Consider the following 19,776-nt stretch of genomic DNA (forward strand, 5'->3'; position numbering starts at 1 on the left):
GAAGGGAGGAAGGACACAGGATTTCTTCAATACTTACTCCAGTGCCATGCCCATATGCTGGCAGCACATCTGGTAGCCCTAGTTTTGTGTGTGAGAATCTGGCACCGAGCTCAGCAGAGACAGAGCTTAACAGCTATTTGGTGAATGAATAAATGAATAGATGAGTGAATGAGTGAATGAATGAATGAAAACGCATTGTGTGCCAAGCACTGTGTCAGCTAACTGAGATTACATCAGTTAATAGTCAGGATGGATTCATGAAGTCAAGGCTCAGAGGGAAGAGATTGCTTTATTCCTGATCACCCAGTGTAGTTGGTGTTCTAACCTATGTGTCGCTGCTACCTGTGCTTCCCTACTGAGGGAGAGAAAATTTCAGCTCTTGCTAGGGCAGAGGCTGAACGGCAGCAAGCGAGCTGCTCTCAAGGCTGTGGCCTTCTAGTTTAGCCTCCCTATAAGCACAGCAGGAAGTGGAGCTAGAAGATAGAGAGGATAGTGGAGAGGAATGGAAGAGGAGGCTCTTTTCTGTATAGCTTGGGCCTGCCATTTTCTACTAATGTCACTGCCACCACCCTAACTATTCTTCAGCTAGGATGGCCTTGTCTAGCAGATATACATGCATTTCCTCCTCACCTTGCTAAGGAGGGAGGCACCATCATTACCGGCCTCCTGCTCACAAGGCCAAAACGGGGACCTGTCCCAAAGCCACTAAGAACGAGTCAGTGGCAGAGTTGGCCCTCTCTACAGACCGCCTGGCTCCAGAGCCCCACCCTCCCCAAGCTGGCCTCCGGATGGCCACTTGATCCCAGAGCAGCTGCTGCCCTCCCAACCATGGCAGGCCTCCCGAGTCCATGTCCCGTCCTCCCCCACTCCGTCCCTGTCCGCTGGTTGGCATCCATGTCTCACTGTCCACTTCCAGTATTGGGGCAGGGAGGTCTCTGAGGGCTCTGCTGTGGGGTCCACCCAGGTGGTGCTGACACCAGGCCAGATGCTCTTGCTAAAACCTAAGGCCAGCAACATGGAAGAGGCAGGATCAGGCGCCAGTGTCAGTAATGTTCAGTGGCTGTAAACCAAGCTTGGTTTTCTGAGCTCTTGGCAATCCATTTGAACTAAATCCTAAGTGCTAATCTGGCCAAAGATATTTCTAGTCCCCAGAAGGACTTTGCCCCTTTAAGGGCAGGGCCTCTGACTCCACGCTCAAGGGCTGCAAGTTGGCTTAGGGTCACAAAGACCAGAGATCACATGACCCATTCCTGGCTTGGACATGAAATGGAGTGGTTCCTAGATGGAAAGCAGGCCCCTGGGGTTCTTAAACCATGGCAGGAAGGCTGGTCTGAAACCTTGGTTCCTTCCACCTATTGGTGGAGATGCCTTGGAAAGCCACCTTGACTTTCTGAGTCTCTTTCCAAAGGGGAAAGGGATGATGCTTTTCCTGGCCCCTGGTAGGTAGGTGATCTGAGAAGCATCTGAGGCCCAGGATGAGGTCTAGTTCTGAGCCTGGCATCCCACAATGCTGGTGCCCTACCCCAACTCAGCAGGCTTTTCAGTAATGCCCGATCATGAAGGCCAGGATGAAGACAGACAAGACAGCACTTACCCAAGTTATCAGAGCCAGACCTGGGATGCAGTCTTCACTCTGCCTTACACTAGCTCTGTGAGCTTAGGCAAGCAACTTAGTTCTCTGAGCCTTCCTTTTCTCTTGTGTAAAATGAGGGCTTCTTGAGACCACGCATCCCCTCTCAGCCTGGAGCTCCGTAACTGCTGTCGCTTCCCTAACCATTGCTGGCCGGTGGCTCGCACTCTCCTACCCATGCTGAGGAATCCTCTTGGAGCCTTAGTTCTGCCAGGGTCCCTGTATATGAACTGAAGGTCACAGAGGCCAGGTTGCTGTCAGTAAGTGTGAAAAGTAGCCTTTCCTTGGCAGATTCCTGCTGCAGCCCAGAAAGGGACATTTGGAAATTATTCCTCTTTTACCACAGCCCTGAATTGAACCTCCCATTGTAGGTGAAATGGGCTTTTCAGCCCCAAGTGGGCCTCATGCGATGTGGCCTGTGGAGAGGGAGCCCTCCTTTGTGGCCCAGTACAGGCCTAGTTTCCATGCTTGATGTGCTCATACCCAAGGAATGGGCACCAAGCACCATTGCCTGTCCTGAATTGGCCTTCACAGGAATGTCCCTCCCAGTACTGTGACAGCTGCACTCATCCTCAGAGCCACTGGCATCATCTAGATCCAATTCAAGGGTAAAAGCCACTCGAGCATTTGCTTTCTGACTCAGTGCTGTGGGCAGTTTTTCAGAGGGGCTTCTTTGTAGACTGCTGATGAGGCAGTGGACCTTGGGGAAATGATTAATAGTGAATTCAGAAGTGGCTGTTTTCTGCTCCCTCCTTCTGCCATGTCAAAATAAGCCATAAATATATGTGGGGAAAAAAAAACAACACAACAACAAGCACCAACCATATTTTATAGTATCCAAAATCGCATAGAGTCTCTTTGGGTCTTTATACCTAAGTACCATAATTACTAAGGAAAAAATATTTTTCTTCCTTAAAAGATCAAAGTAATTGTCAGTTGGCCAGATGGCCACTCACATTTCATGAAAAAAAAAAAGAAAGAAACCAGTCAAAACTCATTTGAAAGGTCAGGGTTCACTTTCACGGGTCTGGACTTTCTGTTTTTTTACCTGGATCAAGTCTGGTTTGGTTTTTGTTTTTAATTCAGACATTTAGCCAGGATGTATCTAGGTCTGGATCTCTTTTCTGGTCCCTGGTAAACTCTTCTGGGGAAATAATGCCTTTCCCTGGGTCAGCTCTCCGTTCTCAGGCCCTCATTTCCTCTTATAGTCTTTCTTCTTGCACCCTTTCCCTTGGCATCAGGGAGACTTGCTGAGTTGGCCTCCACATTCATAATGTGAGTTCCCACAGAATTCACTTGGCTCCTTATTTCCTCTGAGGTTGGCTTTTTAATTTGTGGGGTTTTTTTTGTTTTGTTGTGTTATGTTGTGGTACTGGGAATGTAACCGAGAGCCTCATGTATGCTAGAAAGTTCTCTACCACTGAGCTAGCCCCCAGCCCTAGTTCTTTCATTCATATCATCTGATCCTCTTGCAGTTTCATCTCTGCCAGTTACCCCCCAGAAGCCTTGTCTTCTTGTACCATGTTCAAAGGGGAAAGTGCCACTCTCCCTCCCAGATGCCAGAGTGGACATAGGGGAGTTGTGTGTTCAGCCTTTGCCCCTCTGGGTACTGTGCAGCCTCATGATTTGAGGGTATTCACTTTCATGTGCTCTTGGTGGCTTTTCTTTCCACAGACTGTATTCTTAAACATGGTGAAATCTATTCAGCTTTGGGGTTTATCAACAGGCTGGCATTTAGGTTCTTCTGTGGGCACACTTCTTTTCTGTCAGTAGCAATCTACAAATGAATGTAGGACTCTGAGCACAACGTGTGGGTCAGACTACTCCAGAAGTCCTCAGATCAGCTCCTGCTGGGCAAAAGTACTGTCCTTAGCCCAAGCTTTATACTTTGCTTGGATATCTGAGTGTGGGGACAGACTCTGGGAAGTACAAGTGTCTCAGTCTCATGAGACAAGGCCTAGATTTGTTTAGTATCTGTCCTGAATATCTGACAGATAATATACTAAACTTCTTCCCAGCTTCTAGCAATAAGACTTTCCTTTAGTCCCTTCATGAGGGGGTTTCTGTTGTTTTTTTGTTTGTTTTGTTTTTTTGGTTTTGGGGTTTTTGGGGGGGGGTCTGAGTACACATAGAGATGATAGTAGTATCTCTGGGAGGGGCTTTGGGAAATTGCCAGGCCTGGTAGGTAGGAACTCTCCGCCCCTCCCAGAGCTTTGGATTTTTAAGTAATTTCTTTGAGTCCTTACTTTATCCAGAAACCATACGAGCTCCTCCCACGTGCATCATTCCCGAGTCTACCACAGCCTTGTGAGAGTTATCAGTACTAGCTCCATTTCCCAGATGAAAAAGGCAAGGCTCAGGAATCAAATGAAACACTTCCCCCACCCCGAACCTTAAGTAGCAATGCTGGGACTTGAACACACATGCCTCTACATCTTTCTTTCAGTGTGTATCTGATTATTGTGCGCAGCATCAAATACCAGGAGCCTGGGTTGGAATCCTGTATTTTGAGTGACCTGGGGCAGGTTATCTAACATTTCTGGGGTTGGGGAAAGGCCAAGATATGGAAAGTCAGATTAATAAACCCCATAGAGGTTAAGAACATAACTAACCCATTTTTGTCTCATTTGGGAGCACTTTCATGTCCTTGATTATTTGTATAATTAATACATATAATCCAGCACCTCTCTTCTGCCAGGTTAGGACTATGCCTGTCTGGCTGTCCTTTAAGTTTGTGGCTAAAGTGCATAAGCCACTCCATGAGTACCTTTAGCACTAACATGGATTTCAGGATGGTGGACATCACTGAGTGGTTTGATACCCTGTCCTTGTGGCTTCTCCTCTCCACAGTGACCCACTACTTTACCTCAAGATCCTTACTGAGCAACCAAATGCCAGGTTCCTTACCACTTTGACCTCTTTCTGCCCATGAAGCATCCTTCCACAGTGTATCCAGGGGTATTCTGAGGTCAGCATTGACCCCAAAGCCTATTGGGACAATAGTAGTTATGAGGAAGTATAGGAGCCAGAATAAAATCAGTGTTTAAGCCAGGCATCGGTGGCTCACGCCTGTAATCCTACCTACTCAGGAGGCTGAGATCTGAGGATCATGGTTCAAAGCCAGCCCAGACAAGGAAAGTCCATGAGATTCTTATCTCCAATAAACCACTAGAAAACTGGAAGTGGCGCTGTGACTCAAGCAGCAGAGCGCTCGCCTTGAGCTGAAGAGCTGAGGGATAGCACCCAAGCCCAGAGTTCAAGCCCCATGACCAACCAAAAATAAAATACAATAAAATAAAATCAGTGTTGGAGAACTGGCCAGAACCAGAAAGATGAGTCTCACTGAGGTGGCCAGGAGCCCAGAGCTCAGGGATCAAGGTCTTGGGTCTGGTGGGCAGGGGAGAGGCTGCATATAGACAGAAGGTGGATGGGCTTTCCAGTTTGAAACATGACTCAGCTAGAGATATCCCAGACTCTCCTCCTCTGACCTATCTCCTGCAAACTTGCACAAGTATAAGCCAAACATAATACTCCCTACTTCTAGCGCCCTCTGCTGGTGGGGCTGAGAGCCAGAGTGCTTGGCTACTCAGTGAAATTGGCTTTCAGGCTTGGTGGAAACTGTTCTGCTTGCAGACTGACCAGTTGGTGGCTGGAAGGTAGGCCGGGACCAGCTAGATTTAACTGATTTGAGCACCTCTAATTCACAGTGCTCTGGAGAAGGGTGGAACCCACAGAGGTGACCCTTCTGCAGAGCAGGAGGAACCCTTGAAACCAAAAGTTTCCTAGAACTGCCTGGTGGGGACTCATATGGATCCTCTCACTGTACAGAAGAGTGGGGAGGGATTAGATAGATAAGTGGCAGATGCCGCCTTCCCTCCAGAGGACCCAAAGGGCCTTCAGCATTTTACTTCAGTAAAGTCAGGAAAGAATTTACTATTAGAAAGTGCAAATCAGTTTGGATCTAACTAACCTTCAAAAATCTGTTGCTTATTTCCTAGAGAATGCAGGGATTGGTAACTGAGGCTTGGAACATGGGGTTGGGTTGCAGAGTTTCCATTGAGTAATGAATAAAGCTGAGTTTTATGTTTGCCACCATCATTATTTTTGGTATACTTAAAGACTAGGTACCAAGTGTCCACAGATAAATGAGTGCATTTGTGAAATGGAAAATACTCTGGCAACTGAAGCGGCTGTCTGTGAGCTCACTCTCTGGCCAGTATCCTGGTGGCCTGAGACGGTCAGGGAGCCTTTCTGTGCACAGTAGCAGATCTTGGAGCCAGCATTGGAAAGACAAGCTCTAGACTGTTTTCCTTGGCACATGGGCAGCTTTGGTTCTACCCAATATAGAGGCAGGTTTCCGAGGCTTCCACTGGGGGAATCATCTTGCATTTCCTGTTGGTGATGTCAGCTCTTCAGGACACCCTTTAGAATACTCAGAGAAATAAGGGTATTTAGCTCAGAGATAGTAGAGTGCAGGGTTATCCCTAGAGTGGGGTAGCCAGCAGCCACAGTCATTTTCTTCCGCTAACCAGACTGAAGAGAACTGATTCTGAGCTGCTAGCTACTCTTTGTGCTGGGCCCTTCAGCACACAGTGCTGTGCAACACACAGCCATTGCCCTTCAGAATAGGATCCATGGTGTGGCAGAGAAAAGGGCAACTTGTCCTGAGGCCACAGGGGCAGCTGGCTGGCAGCCAGAAAGGAAAAAGAGGTACAGGCGGTCAAGGGAGGAAATCTCATGCAAGGCTCAGCATGATGATGTGGAAGACATGTGCAGAGGCTGGGGGCATCCTGTGAGAGGGGAGGAGGAGACTGAGAGAAGTCTCTGCCTCTGCTGAGGAGACCTCAGATTGCTTGTTGGTAGATGGTAGGAATCACCAAGTGACTTTAATAGGAGAAGGGCCTGGTCTGATGGAGGTCCAGACTAGACTGGACATGGAGAGGCCAGAGGCAAGGGAATGAGGGAGAGATGATGAGCTTCCTCTGTTAAGAGGCAGTCAGAAAATGTCTGACCTTCCAGCCTAACCTTGATGACTAAGTCTTCAACCAAGAGCTAAGCATGCTCAGAAAATCATTTGCCAAAACAGTGCTTGCTTATGTGTGAGCAAGAAAGGAAAGAGTGGCAAGAAGAAGGACAAAAGGAAGGATCTTGACTTCTTTTTTTCTAAAATAGTGCATGTTTATAACTAAAAGCTGAAATAATATAAAATTTATATGCAGCAGAAGGCTACTATCAAGCGATGGAACAGTATATTCTCATGTGTATGTCTCTGCATATCAATATAGACACACTTAATTTTTTTCACTTAATCTTATATTACAGATTATCTTTTCCATGGCAGTTCTGAGAAATATATTTTATTCTTTTAATAGCTGCATGATATTCCAGTGCTTAGATATAAAACAATTTGCCCAGACCATTCAATTTCTCACAATTATAAATTGCAAACAGTACTACAATGAATATTCCTCATTTTTTGGCTAATTTTAGTAATATTTCACTTCTAGAAAGTGAAATCACTGCATCCTAAAAAATCTGCATTTGAAATTTTGATAAATATTGCCAAACTATTCTCTCAGAAGTTTCTACTAATTTACACTAGTCAGCCTTGTATAAGAGTGACTATTTCCATACACTCAACACTAAGTATCATCAATATTTTGATCTGTATAAATCATATACACACAAACAATCTCATGTTAGTATATCCTTTCATTGATTATTGGTAAGGCACCAACATCTTTCATATCTTTAGACTCTTCCACAAATTGCCCATCTTCTTTTTTTTTTTTTTCCATCTTCTTTTTTTTTGGTCCAGTCATGGGTCTGAACTCTGGGCCTGGGCACTGTCCCTCAGCTCTTCAGCTCAAGGCTAGCGCTCTACCACTTGAGCCACAGCACCACTTTTGGCTTTTTTTTTCTGCTTATGTGGTGCTGAGGAATCAAACCCAGGGCCTCATGCATGCAAGGCAAGTGCTCTACCACTGAGCCACCTTCCCAGCCCCCATCTTCTATAATATTATTTATCTTCATTGTAAATTTGATTTGATCATAAAGAAGGATGTGTCTGTTTTTTTATGAATTTGGGGTTTATGCAACACTTAAGCCTTTGTGTCCCCCAAGATTATAAAATGATTCTTCTGTATTTGATTCTAGAACTTTTGTTAGATTTCAGTCTCTATTTCATCTGGAGTTTATTCTAGAGAGACCATCATTTGTCTCAGCACCATTTATTGCAGGATCCATCCTTCTCTAGAGGTGTGAATGGGTCTGTTGTTGGTCTTATGCTCTGTGCCACTGAACTACCCTTACCCCATTATGACTTCAGTGTTACAGGGCATTTCATAGCATGCTCTGTCTTCATTTTTCTGATCAAGAATGTGTTCATGTGTTTCCTCTTCTAGGTGAACTTCAGAATCAATTTTATGCTTGATTAGGACAAACACACTTCTTTCAAAAGTATTGTTTTCATTCCAAACTTTAGAATCATGAAACTTGTATATTAACTAGGCAATAATTGACAGACTTACAATGTTGTCTTATTGTATATTTCTCCATTTATTTACATTTTCCTTCATATCCTTAAGATATTCTTACTTTGTTAGTTTGTATTTTGTCACAAAAAGTATTATATCCTCCCTGGGTGCTTATGGCTCACACCTGTAATCCTAATTACTCAGGAAGCTGAGATATGTGGATCATGATTCAAAGCCAGCCTCGGCAAGAATGTCTGTGAAATTCTTAATCCCAATGAACTAGCAAAAGGCCAGAAGTCGATCTGTGGCTCAAGTAGTAAAGTGCCAGCCTTGAACAAAAAAGTTCAGGGACAACACCCAGGTCCTGAGTTCAAACTCCAGGACCAGCCCCCACACACACCAAAATATTCCATTCTCATTGCAGCAACTCAGTTACAGAAAAACATAGAGAAAAAGTTCATGTTCATCTATTTCTGTAAGATAGATTCTCCAAAGAAGAGTGATGAAGCACATGACATATGCATACTTAATTTTAGTATAAGAATTTTGTCATTGTTGTTTTTTGTTTTGTTTTGTTTTTAGTGGTTCTGGGTCTGAATTTGAGGCCTCTCACTTGCTAAGCAGGGACTCTATCATTTAAGCAAATCCTTAGCCCTTTTTTGTTTTATTTTCCAAATAAGATTTTACTTTTTCCCCCAGACTAACCTGGACTACAATTGTCTTTACACTTATCTCATGGCTGAGATGATAGGCACACACTACTGTACCCATTTTTATTGGTTGAGATATGATCTTACGAACTTTTTTGTGTGTGTCAGTCCTGGGACTTGAACTCAGGGTCTGGGTGCTGCTTTATAGTCAAGGCTAGAGCTCTACCAGTTGAGCCAAAGCACCACTTCCAGCTTTTTTGAGTAGCTTAGTGGAGATGAGAATCTTACAGGGAATTTTCTGCCTTGGCTGGCTTTAAACCATGATCCTCAGAGCTCAGTCTTCTGAGTAGCTAGTATTACAGGTATGAGCCACCAGCACCCTGCCAAACTTTTTCTTTGGGCTGGCTTCAAACTGCAGTTTTCCAGGTCTCCACCCCCTGAGTAGCTAGAATTACAAGTGTGAGCCACCATGCCTGGCTACTGTGATGTCATTTTTCTACCAAACAAGTTTACTTGCATTAATCTACACATTTAAAAAATTCACTGTTAGGTATTTTAGGCTTGCTGTTAGCATGAATGACCTCCTTCTTTCCATTATATTTTCTCACTGATGATTGTTGGTAGATAAAAATGATATTTGGTTTATGATTTTACTATGAAGTTAATTTTGTTAGTAGGTCTAAATGTTTTTCAATTGATTACTTAGATTGTTGAACTATATCAACAACATAACTGCAAATAGTGCACGTAACCTGCAAATGATGACAGTGTTATTACATGCATCTTTAATACTTATTCCACATTTCTTTGCCTTGTCTTATCACTTTGGCCGTGCACCTAGATAGTATTGAATGATACCAGTATAGCAGGCATTCTTGTTTCTGTTTAGTAAGGCTTTAAAGAACATTGACAATTTTCTAACGTACATCTTTTATCATATTACACAAGTCTGTTTCTAGCTCAGTAAAGTATCAGGGACGGATATTAAAGTTACCAGTGTCATTTTAGCATCTCTCAAGATCACAAACTGTCATATGATTTCACTACTGTATTAAATATATTTGGTTTGCTATTATTTAATATTCTGCTCATTTGATTTGCCAGTATTGTTATTTTAAAACTCTGATGAGTTTTATTCAAGAATATTTTACTTGCTCTATAGGAAATGTACTCATTACCTTACTCATGTAACTGTAACCCTTTTGTATGGTATTTTTACAATAAAAAACATATATATATATATATATATGAATATTTTACTTAAAGTCAGGTGCTCGTGGCTTACTCCTGTAATCGTAGCTATTTAGGAAGTAGAAATATGGGAGGATTACAGTTTGAAACCAGTCTGAGAGACTCAATCTCCAAAATAGCCAGCAGTGTTCCAACAGTGCTGGAAGTGTGGTTTCAGTGGTAGAGCACCAAGCTAGCAAACCAAGTGTGTGGCCCTGAGTTCAAACCTAAACCTCAGTACCATGAGAGAAAGGAAGAAAGGAAGGGGGGGGGGGACTGGGAAGGTGACTGGGGCTGGGAAGGTGGCTCAGTGGTAGAGCACTTGCCTTGCATGCATGAGGCCCTGGGTTCGATTCCTCAGCACCACATAAGCAGAAAAAAAAGCCAGAAGTGGTGCTGTGGTTCAAGTGGTAGAGCGCTAGCCTTGAGCTGAAGAGCTGAGGGACCGCGCCCAGGCCCAGAGTTCAGGCCCCACAACTGACCAAAAAAAAAAAAAAAGGAAGGAGGGGAAGGAAGAAAGGAGGGAAGAAAGAATTTTTTGTGTTTGTGTGTGTATGCCAGTCCTGGTGCTTGAACTCGGGGCCTGGGCACTGTCTCTGAGCTTCTTTTGCTCAAGGCTAGTGCTCTACTATTTGAGTCATAGCACCACTTCTGGCTTTTTCTGAGTAATTTATTGGAGAAAAGAGCCTCCTGCACTTTACTGCTTGGGCTGGCTTCAATCCTCAATCCGCAGATCTCAGCCCCCTGAGTAGTTAGGATTACAGGAGTCACCAGCACCTGACCAAAAAGAGTATTTCAGATGATGCCTCTGTGTCTTCATTAATGATCTTGGTTTCTTTTTTTGTTTTTTAATGCTCCCTCTGCCACATTTTAATATAATAGTTATTCCAGATTCTTAAGAAAGACTTTTAGTGTTTCTTTCAAAGTTTTATAGATGAGTTTAATAAATAATGTGCTAGGGAGGGGGGAGGCGGGGAAGGGAAGTGAAGGGTAAACAAAGGAGGAGGCTGCAATGCTTGGTAAGAAATGTATGTATTATCCTGCCCATGTAATTGTAGCCCCCCCTGTACAGTATGTTCTCAAATAAAATAAAATAAAAAAAATAAAAAATAAAATAAAAAATAAATAAATAAATAAATAAATAATGTGCTAAATAATGTACTTTTAACTATATTATCTTTTTAAGTACTAATATTTTTCTCTTTTTTGGTTATTCAAGTTTATTTCTCTTCTTGAGACTTCTGAAAAGATTAATTTTCCTAGTAAACATTTGTTTCATCTAGGTGTGTAAATATATTGTCAGAAAAATTATAGTTATTTGATTATAACTATACAATTATAATGACAGAATTCCAAGTATAAAATCATACTGTATTTTTTCTTATTTTCTCAGTCATACATACCAAAGATAAAACTTTTCATTTTATCACTCTATTGGGCTTTTGATTGATAAAGTTTCATCATTTCTGCTTCTGTATTTTGTGTTTTCCTTTTTATCTTGTTTATTCCTTTTCTAAATCTTTTTTTTTTTTTTTGGTCAGTTGTAGAGCTTGAACTCTGGGCCTTGGGTGCTGTCCCTGAGCTCTTCAGCTCAAGGTGAGCACTCTACCACTTGAGCTAATGCCACTTCTGGTTAATTGGAGATAAGAGTCTCTTGGACTTTCCTGCCCAGACTGGCTTTGAATGGCAACCCTCAGATCTCAGCCTCCTGAGTAGCTAGGATAAGATTACAGGTGTGAGCCACCAGTAGCTTGCTCCTTTTCTAATTCTATATAATGAATACTATTTATTTATTTACTTATTTATTGTGCCAGTACTGGAGCTTGAACTCTGACCCTGGTCACTGTCCTTAGCTTTTTTTTTTTTTTGGTTGGCCGTGGGGCTTGAACTCTGGGCCTGGGCACTGTCCCTCAGCTCTTCAGCTCAAGGCGAGCGCTCTACCACTTGAGCTACAGCGCCACTTCCAGTTTTCTGGTGGTTTATTGGAGATAGGCGTCTCACGGTCTCTCCTGCCCAGGCTGGCTTTGAACCGCGATCCTCAGATCTCAGCCTCCTGAGTAGCTAGGATTACAGGCATGAGCCACCAGCGCCCGGCTGTCCTTAGCTTTTTAGCTCCAACTAGTACTCTACCACTTGAGTCACAACTCCACTTCTGGCTTTTTGCTGGTTAATTAGAGATAAGAATCTCACAAACTTTCCTGCCCAGACTGGCTCTGAATAGTAAACATCAGATCTTACTCACTCCTGAAAAGCTATAGGTGTGAGCCATCAGTACCCTACCCATTTAATTGTTTAAAATTTCTCAATTATGATTGAAAGCATTTGAACCTATGAATTTTTCTCTGAGAAGAGTTATAAGGCTTTCACTGCATTAGATGTATATAATTTGTGATTTTAGTTTCTCTTTACATCTCTGAGTTATTTGGTGAGTGTGTTTTTTTTTTTTTTTTACCAGGTTTTTTTTTTCAATTTTGTTTTTACCCTTGGGGCAGAGAAAGAAGTGGAATTGCTCCAGACCCACCAAAACCACAGGGATTATGAGTGTGGGAGGTACAATTTTCCCCAAGGAAGATCGAGGGCCATTTCCAAAAGAATAAGAAGTGAATGTTGGACAAACCAAAGTGTCAGCTTCTTTTCCTGTGCCAGTAAAGTTATTGAAGAATTAAATGAGATGATACATGGAACACAGTGCCTATCACAAAATAAGCCCATTAACAGTGGCCAGCTTGATGCTTTCTTGAGCCCTTTCTCTCTTGATCAGAAACCCAGCATGTGCTGTGCCATCCTAGCACACAGTAGTTATTTTCTGCCCCTATAGATTGCTAGATAAGCCTCAGAGCTGAGAAGATTTATGGCTGTATCCTCATTTCACCTCCGGGAACTTGGCCAAGGTTTGGCTCTCCTGGACCCCAGGATTCTGTCCAGACTGCAGGACTTCGCCCACGTGCCTTTATGATTCATGAGCCACCAACAGCAAGACATAAATGAGGCCACGTGTTCTTCTGAAAAAAACATGGCTTCTCACCACCTGACATGTGACTCTTGGGGCTGAGCTGCCCACTTTCTGCAGACATGGCAAACATTTGTCTCCATGACAGTAAACGTTCAACAGGCTTCTTTCTCATAAGGCTTACATAGGATTCATTCTAGAATTACTGCTTTGCATGTGTGGAATCAATTGGCAGACACAAATTAATACTCACAGTCTTGTTTTTCTTAGGGAGTCAGACCAGCCTGCAGAAAATGGCATTGTTTTATGCTATCTTAAAGACCACGCAAACCCTAATAAGCATTTGCTCTGTTATTTCATTTGGAACTTATCAGGACAGTTTATGTCATGAACCACACAAGTGTAGCTCTGGGTGCCAGCACTCTTTATTCCTGAATTCTGAAAGTCGTCTTTTTAGGCACAGTAGGAGAATGGGGGTGAGGTGGGGGGAGTCTTTTATCTTGAAACTGAAAAAGAGAGAAAAAAATAGAAAGCATAAGATGGAAATGCAGACAATTTTCATTACGATGCTGCGGAAGGGTGTGTGTGTGTGTGTGTGTGTGTGTGTGTGTGTGTGTGTGTGTGTGTGTGTGTGTGTGTGTGTGTGTGTGTGTGTGTGTGTGTGTGTGTGTGTGTGTGTGTGTGTGTGTGTGTGTGTGTGTGTGTGTGTGTGTGTGTGTGTGTGTGTGTGTGTGTGTGTGTGTGCTGTTTTTTCCCCTCAACACAGCAGAATTTTCCTTTTTGAAAAGATATCCATGTGAGAAAAACCAAAACCAGACTCGGGCTGGAAGCGAGACGGGTTGGCGATGGGAGAACAAGGGTGCAGTGAGTCCCTGGGCCTGCGGGAAGCCTGGGCCAGCCACGGGCCTTGGCTCAGCCAAGCCATGAGCACTGGGCTCGCAGAGGGCTCTGCACCACCACGGGCCCGCGGTGTCCCTCAGCCTCATAGCAGGGGTCTGTTTGGGAGAGCACTTCCTTTGTCGGCCTGACGCCCTCTCCTTGGACCTGGGCATCCTGTGGACATCTTTGGTGGGAAGCTTGAGTCCAGGTTAGGAGGCAGAATTGGCAGGGTCCCCGCCCCAGCACTGGTCTCTGTCATAAACCTTTGAAGTCAGACAGGTCCAATTTAGCTTTTCTGAGAGCTGTGTGATCTTGGCCCAGCCACCTTTCTTCCCAAGCTTGTTTCCTCACCTATATGGCGAGGAGGGGCGAGAAGGGGCGAGAATAACCTGCCCACGGTGCTGTGAAGGTCCTGTGAGCCCAGCAGGGCCCACCCTTGCCGTTCAGCTGTCCCTCACTCATCCTCACCCCATGTGGGCCCCTCCCAGGCTAACCCAGTCCTTGGCGCTACTCAACTCCATGGCAGCCAAAGCCCCAGGCTGGTCTTATTACTCTGCATCTTCAGGGGCCAACAGTGTAGTGTCGTCTGTGTACATGGAAACAGGAGCTGTGCTGTCCTAATCCAGATGGACACTGCCAGGACTGGTCCAGCCAGGGGTGGCCCCCATGTGGCTGTGGCTGGCATCTGGGCACCATTCATGGCTATGGCAAACACAGCTGGGCCACCCCTCCATTGACATCCCACTGCCACTCCCAGCAGGACCTCACAAGGAAGCCAATTGGGGTTAGCCTGGCTTCTTAGCCACTCTGGTGGTCCTATCCCTAGGCCAGGAGAGTCCTTCAACAACAGACACTTCCCCATTCACTGTCAAGGAAACTGAGGCCCTGGGAAGCAGACAGACTTATCTGAGGCCACCCAGTTGGTAGGTGACAGAATCAGTGCTCCAAGTCTCCTGGCTCTAAGTGCCACATTCTCTATCTTATACTGCAGCTGCCTGTCATGTGGCAGAGCTGGCAGGGCCCTCAAGCCTGGGTGGGCCACTGACAAAAGGAGCTAAGACAGATGAGGGAGGTGGAAAGCAGTAGGTGGTACTGGTAGCCACAGTGCCATCATGACCCCTCCTACATAATGGTGATCCCAAAGGAGGAATCAGGAAGGAAGAGCTTAGGTCTCCTGGGTTCTGCTATGTCCCTGTCTCACCTCACTGACTGTCTGGTGCCAGCAGATGTTGCTGGAGTAAAAGAAGAACCAACCAAAAGTATAGCAGCCAAGACAGACCTGTGTAGGAATCTTGCCTCTACCACTTCTCTACTATATAATCTCATTCATCTGTTCCTTCCTCTGTAAGAGTTGGATAAAACCCCCAGGACAACAGTGTTTTTACAACTCAGTACTCAAGCCCAAGCTCTTAGTTTAGCACCTAGCTAGTATGGACTCTGTGAACATTAGCAGTTTCATCAACATTTGAGTCAGTATCTCCTTCTTTGGCTATAAGCCAAGGGTAACCAAGATATGCTTCATAAGATTGTCGTATGGGCCAAGCAAAACACACATTCATTTTTTTATTTAAAATTTAAATTCTATTGTAAAGGTGATGTATAGAGGGCTCCAGTTATGTAAGTAAGATAATGAGTTCATTTCTTTATGAACAGTTTTACCCCCTCCCTCATTTTCGCCTTTTTAAGTTGATTTTTACCACAAACTTCCTGGGTGTCCTGTTCCAGATGCTGGGACACTCAAGAACAGGACCCGTTCCCATTCTCAGGGCCATAGGTCTGGTGTCAAGTCAAGAGTTAGTATACAAGTGATACAGACAAGCATCTGTTTGAATTGCTGTGACCACTAACTATACAGAGTGCTCCGCACAGTGCCTGGCATGGCCTCTGCCAGAGGTGGTTATTCTTATAATTTCACTATGCTTCATGTATGTAAATATTTCCTATCATGGACTAATATGACACACAAAGCTTCCCTTGAACCGTGATCATGTTTGTTGTGGGAGTGCAGGTCTCTGTGGTGGTTCCTCTTTGCAGAGGAGAATTGTGGGCATGTCAGGACTCCATCTCTCCATCTCTTATGCAGTAGTGAGACACTCGTGTCTCTAGGATACATGTAAGAGGGTCAGAGCAGGGGGAGGAGCTGTGCAGAAATGACATGCTGTCTCTTGTAGGTGCACTGCTCTAGCCTCTGTATGTAGAGCACTACTGCTCAGAATCCTCCAGGACCACAGAACAAGCACAAGGGCCACATTGTCCTCATGGGGTAGCATAGGGGAGCCTGCCAAGCAGAGGTGCTCTCTGAGAAGGGGCTGCTTCTCCTGTGTTTCCAATGTTGAATAGGAAAACACTGGAGCTGCCACCAGAAAGAGCTAGTAAAGACACCAGCACACATGTGAGGCTCTGAGGCTGTGGGCAGCTCCTTAGTGTCTCTGTCTCACCCTCCTTCTGGGGGGAATAAGTTTTGCCTTGTAGTCGACTCTCTGGCCTTACCCTGATTTGCAGTGTCTCTGCTCCTGGGCCTGCTCTCTTTCACCCAGCCTCTCTGAATCAGCAAGCTGGAGTGTTCGTGCATCTGGAACCCTGCTGCCTCATGGCCCACAGCCCTCCTTCCCTGCTTAGCACCAGCTTTTTGTTGTGGTTGAAGCAGTAATGGGATTTTCAGGATTGCCGTTGTGGAATCCTCAGGGAGTTGCATTTTTAAGAGGGAAGAGGAAAAGTAAAGTCAAAAGAAAGTATAAAATTGGTGGACTCAAACTTACCAAGCCTGGAGCTTCTATACAAGGAAAATTGTTTCCAATTGCTAAGATTTTGAAAATGGTGCCGCCAGGAAGAAAGGATGTGGATATGGCCCCTATGAGAAGTACTAGCATATGTTTCTGTGATTTAACAGTTTCCCGTAACAATGAGCTATTTTAGAAACAGCAGAGAAATGACTCATAGCATAGTGGTCCACTGTAGTGACAGAGGAGGTGGAACAGGATTTGACAACCATTTCCATTTACCAGTTGTGTGGCTTCAAGCAGTTTACAAACCCTCTCTGAGTTTTCCTTTTCATCCTCTACAGAATGCATTGTTGGAAGGACAAATAAGATAATAAATGTCAATGTAATTCTCTGGGTAATTCTCAACCATCCAGGCAAAACTCCTACATTAAGTATCAGGTTAATTCCCATGTCTGTAAAATCCTTAGTAATTTAATATCAACTCTTAAGGCTAAAAGTTTTCCTCTGATGACCACTTTGGCCAGAGCTATACTTTTAATATGTAGTGTTCTCATTGTCATGTCTTCAAATAGATCTTTTATTTTAGGGGTTTTTTTAACCTATAAATTACTGATGAGTGTGTATGTGTATATGTTTTCAAGTAATTAGAATTTTCCTATATTTAAATCTTAGGTTTATCATAGGATAGTCAAAAATAATGTGAGACATTTAATTTTTAGGACTTCATAACCTACCTTCCTTCCTTTTCTGTTCTTTTTTCAGTACTGCAAAAAAAATCAGGCCCTTGGCACTTGCTAGGCAGGCATTCTGCTTGAGCCGTACCCCCAGCCCTTTTAGCTTTAGTGATTTTTTAAAATAGGATCTTGCCTTTATGCCCAGGCTGTCCTGTACCAAGATGCTCCCATGTAGTTGGGATGTCAGGCAATACTGTTATGCCCAGCTTTTATTGGTTGAGAAGGAGGTCATGAATTTTTTTGCCTGGAACCTTGATTCTCCTGACCTCTACCTCAAGAATAGTTAGGATTTAGGCATAAACCTATGCCCAACAGTGAGCTTCTCTTTGTAATATAGTATAAATCAGCTTTTGTAACTTTTCCATAGGTATTTGAAAATAACTGGTTTTTGTTTGGTTGGTTGGTTTTTGTTGTTGTTGGTGGTTATGGGGCTTGAACTCTGGGCTTGGGCGCTATCCCTCAGCTCTTCAGCTCAAGGCAAGTGCTCTACTGCTTGAGCCACTTCCAGTTTTCTAGTGGTTTATTGGAGATAAGAGTCTCATGGACTTTTCCTGCCCAGGATGGCTTTGAACCATGATCCTCAGATCTCAGCCTCCTGAGTAGCTAGGATTATAGGTGTTAGCCAATGGTGCCCAGCAATAACTGTATTTTTATTTATATAGAACCAAGTTTATAGATTTTATTATTATAATACTATATCATAGATACACACATACCAATGTACCAATGTTTATATGCACATCTCCACATCTCCAGACATCCCACATCTCCAGACAGACTGAAGTACAGCTGAGCTGTGGAGCCAGTCTTCTTCCCTCTCCCCATAGAAGATTTGTCCTGAGGCCCCTCACCTCTGCATCACTGACCTGTCATAGTCCTGCTTTCATATCATATAACTTACTTTCTTATTACATGCCTTTGAGCGAAGTCTCTGGCTGTGTTAATTTTTGGACTGAGAAGTGTCCCGTTTTTCACTCAAAGACTGGTACTTTAAAGTTTGAGCCACACCTCTCTTTCCAGATATCCCATTTTAAATTGCTTATTTTGTCGCTTAATTAATTTGTGTTATTTGTGATTGTGTATGTTTGTGTTCTCCTGTACATGACATCTTGGACCTACTAAGCATTATTAGTTGAAAACCATCAATATGTATCTTTTTCAGGTCCATTTTTTTTTTTTTTTTTGGTCAGTCGTGGGGCTATCTGGGCTTGGGCGCTGTCCCTCAGCTCTTCAGCTCAAGGTGAGTGCTCTACCACTTGAGCTACAGCGCCACTTCTGGTTTTCTGGTGGTTTATTGGAGATAGGAGTCTCATGGTCTCTCCTGCCCGGGCTGGCTTTGAACCGCGATCCTCAGATCTCAGCCTCCTGAGTAGCTAGGATTACAGGCGTGAGCCACCAGCGCCCGGCTTTTTCAGGTCCATTTTATCTTACTTTGTTACAAGGAAAAGCTTATTGTTGGAAACTATGTGAGCCAGAAATGCTAAAACTCAAACCCACCAGCATCATTTTGGTTGTTGCTCAGATGTTTGATTTATAGTTGTGCAGTCTGTATGAAAACTGAGCAGTCAGAATTGGAATTCAAGCCCAAATAGTGTCTCTGATTTCATGCTTGTGCTCATCTCTTGAGATTAGCCATGTACTCTTTCCATAATTAAATATCTTCTTTAATTTTAGGGATCTATCTTCTGGATTTAATCTACATTGATTCTGCATATCCTGCCTCTGGGAGCATCATGGAAAATGAACAAAGATCCAATCAGATGAACAACATCTTACGAATAATTGCTGACTTACAAGTTTCCTGCAGCTACGGTGAGTACCCTTGGTTGTTGGAATTATGAAACCCTGTATCATTGAAATTTGGATCCAGCATCTTAGCCATTAGAAAGCTCCAGAAACCTGGCAGTCCTCACAAAGCTCTTCATTTTACAATCTTGTGTTCCAAATGTTTAGCAGATCCTCTACACATCGGTTTGATCTCTGTGAACTAGATAGGATTATTGCTATATTGCAGATGGGGAAAACAAGCCAAAAATGGCTTAGTTACTAAGAAGACTGTCCAGTGAGTGTAGAGCTCAGGTCTGTGGTTTCTGGGGCACTCATTCATGAAAGGCTTGGTGGGCAGTTCTCAGGTGCTCTCCTCCAAGCAGATTTAGGAGGAGACTCCTTCCACCTGTGACTCTGCTGCCTCCTATGAACCCAGAAGCCTCCACATATGCACCCAGGTAGCAGCAGCAGAAGACAGAGAAGCATACAGGGTGGGTTTTATGGGCCAAACTTGCAAAAGGTATACATCATTTCTGCCACAGGAGATGATGCAATATACCCTAGCTGTGGGTATGAAGGAAAGGGGGAATGACTTGGTAAGCCGCTGGCCAGGCTCTGCTACACATGGCCAGATCCATGTGTCACCACCTGTAACAGCAGGTGCTGGGAATGGACGGAAGAAAGGTTATTAGAACTGCGAAGTCAGAATGCTGAATCCACGAAGACACTGATTTCAT

The 19,776-nt window shown here is 44.0% G+C and overlaps 1 protein-coding gene across 7 annotated transcripts in view; it reads left to right on the top strand.

Moving 5' to 3' along the window:
* Window positions 1–19,776, top strand: part of Ralgps1 (Ral GEF with PH domain and SH3 binding motif 1) — a 247,886-nt gene that overhangs the window by 185,778 nt on the left and 42,332 nt on the right. For all 7 annotated transcript variants that reach the window (XM_070013898.1, XM_070013843.1, XM_070013853.1 and 4 more), the window contains exon 9: window positions 18,947–19,084. In XM_070013898.1, coding sequence (XP_069869999.1) covers window positions 18,947–19,084 — 138 coding nt within the window. The remainder of the gene's footprint in view (window positions 1–18,946; window positions 19,085–19,776) is intronic.

Source organism: Dipodomys merriami, unplaced genomic scaffold (genome assembly GCF_024711535.1).
Source record: "Dipodomys merriami isolate MVZ:Mamm:240054 unplaced genomic scaffold, mDipMer1.0.p SCAF_11, whole genome shotgun sequence".
Classification (NCBI taxonomy): Eukaryota; Metazoa; Chordata; class Mammalia; order Rodentia; family Heteromyidae; genus Dipodomys; species Dipodomys merriami.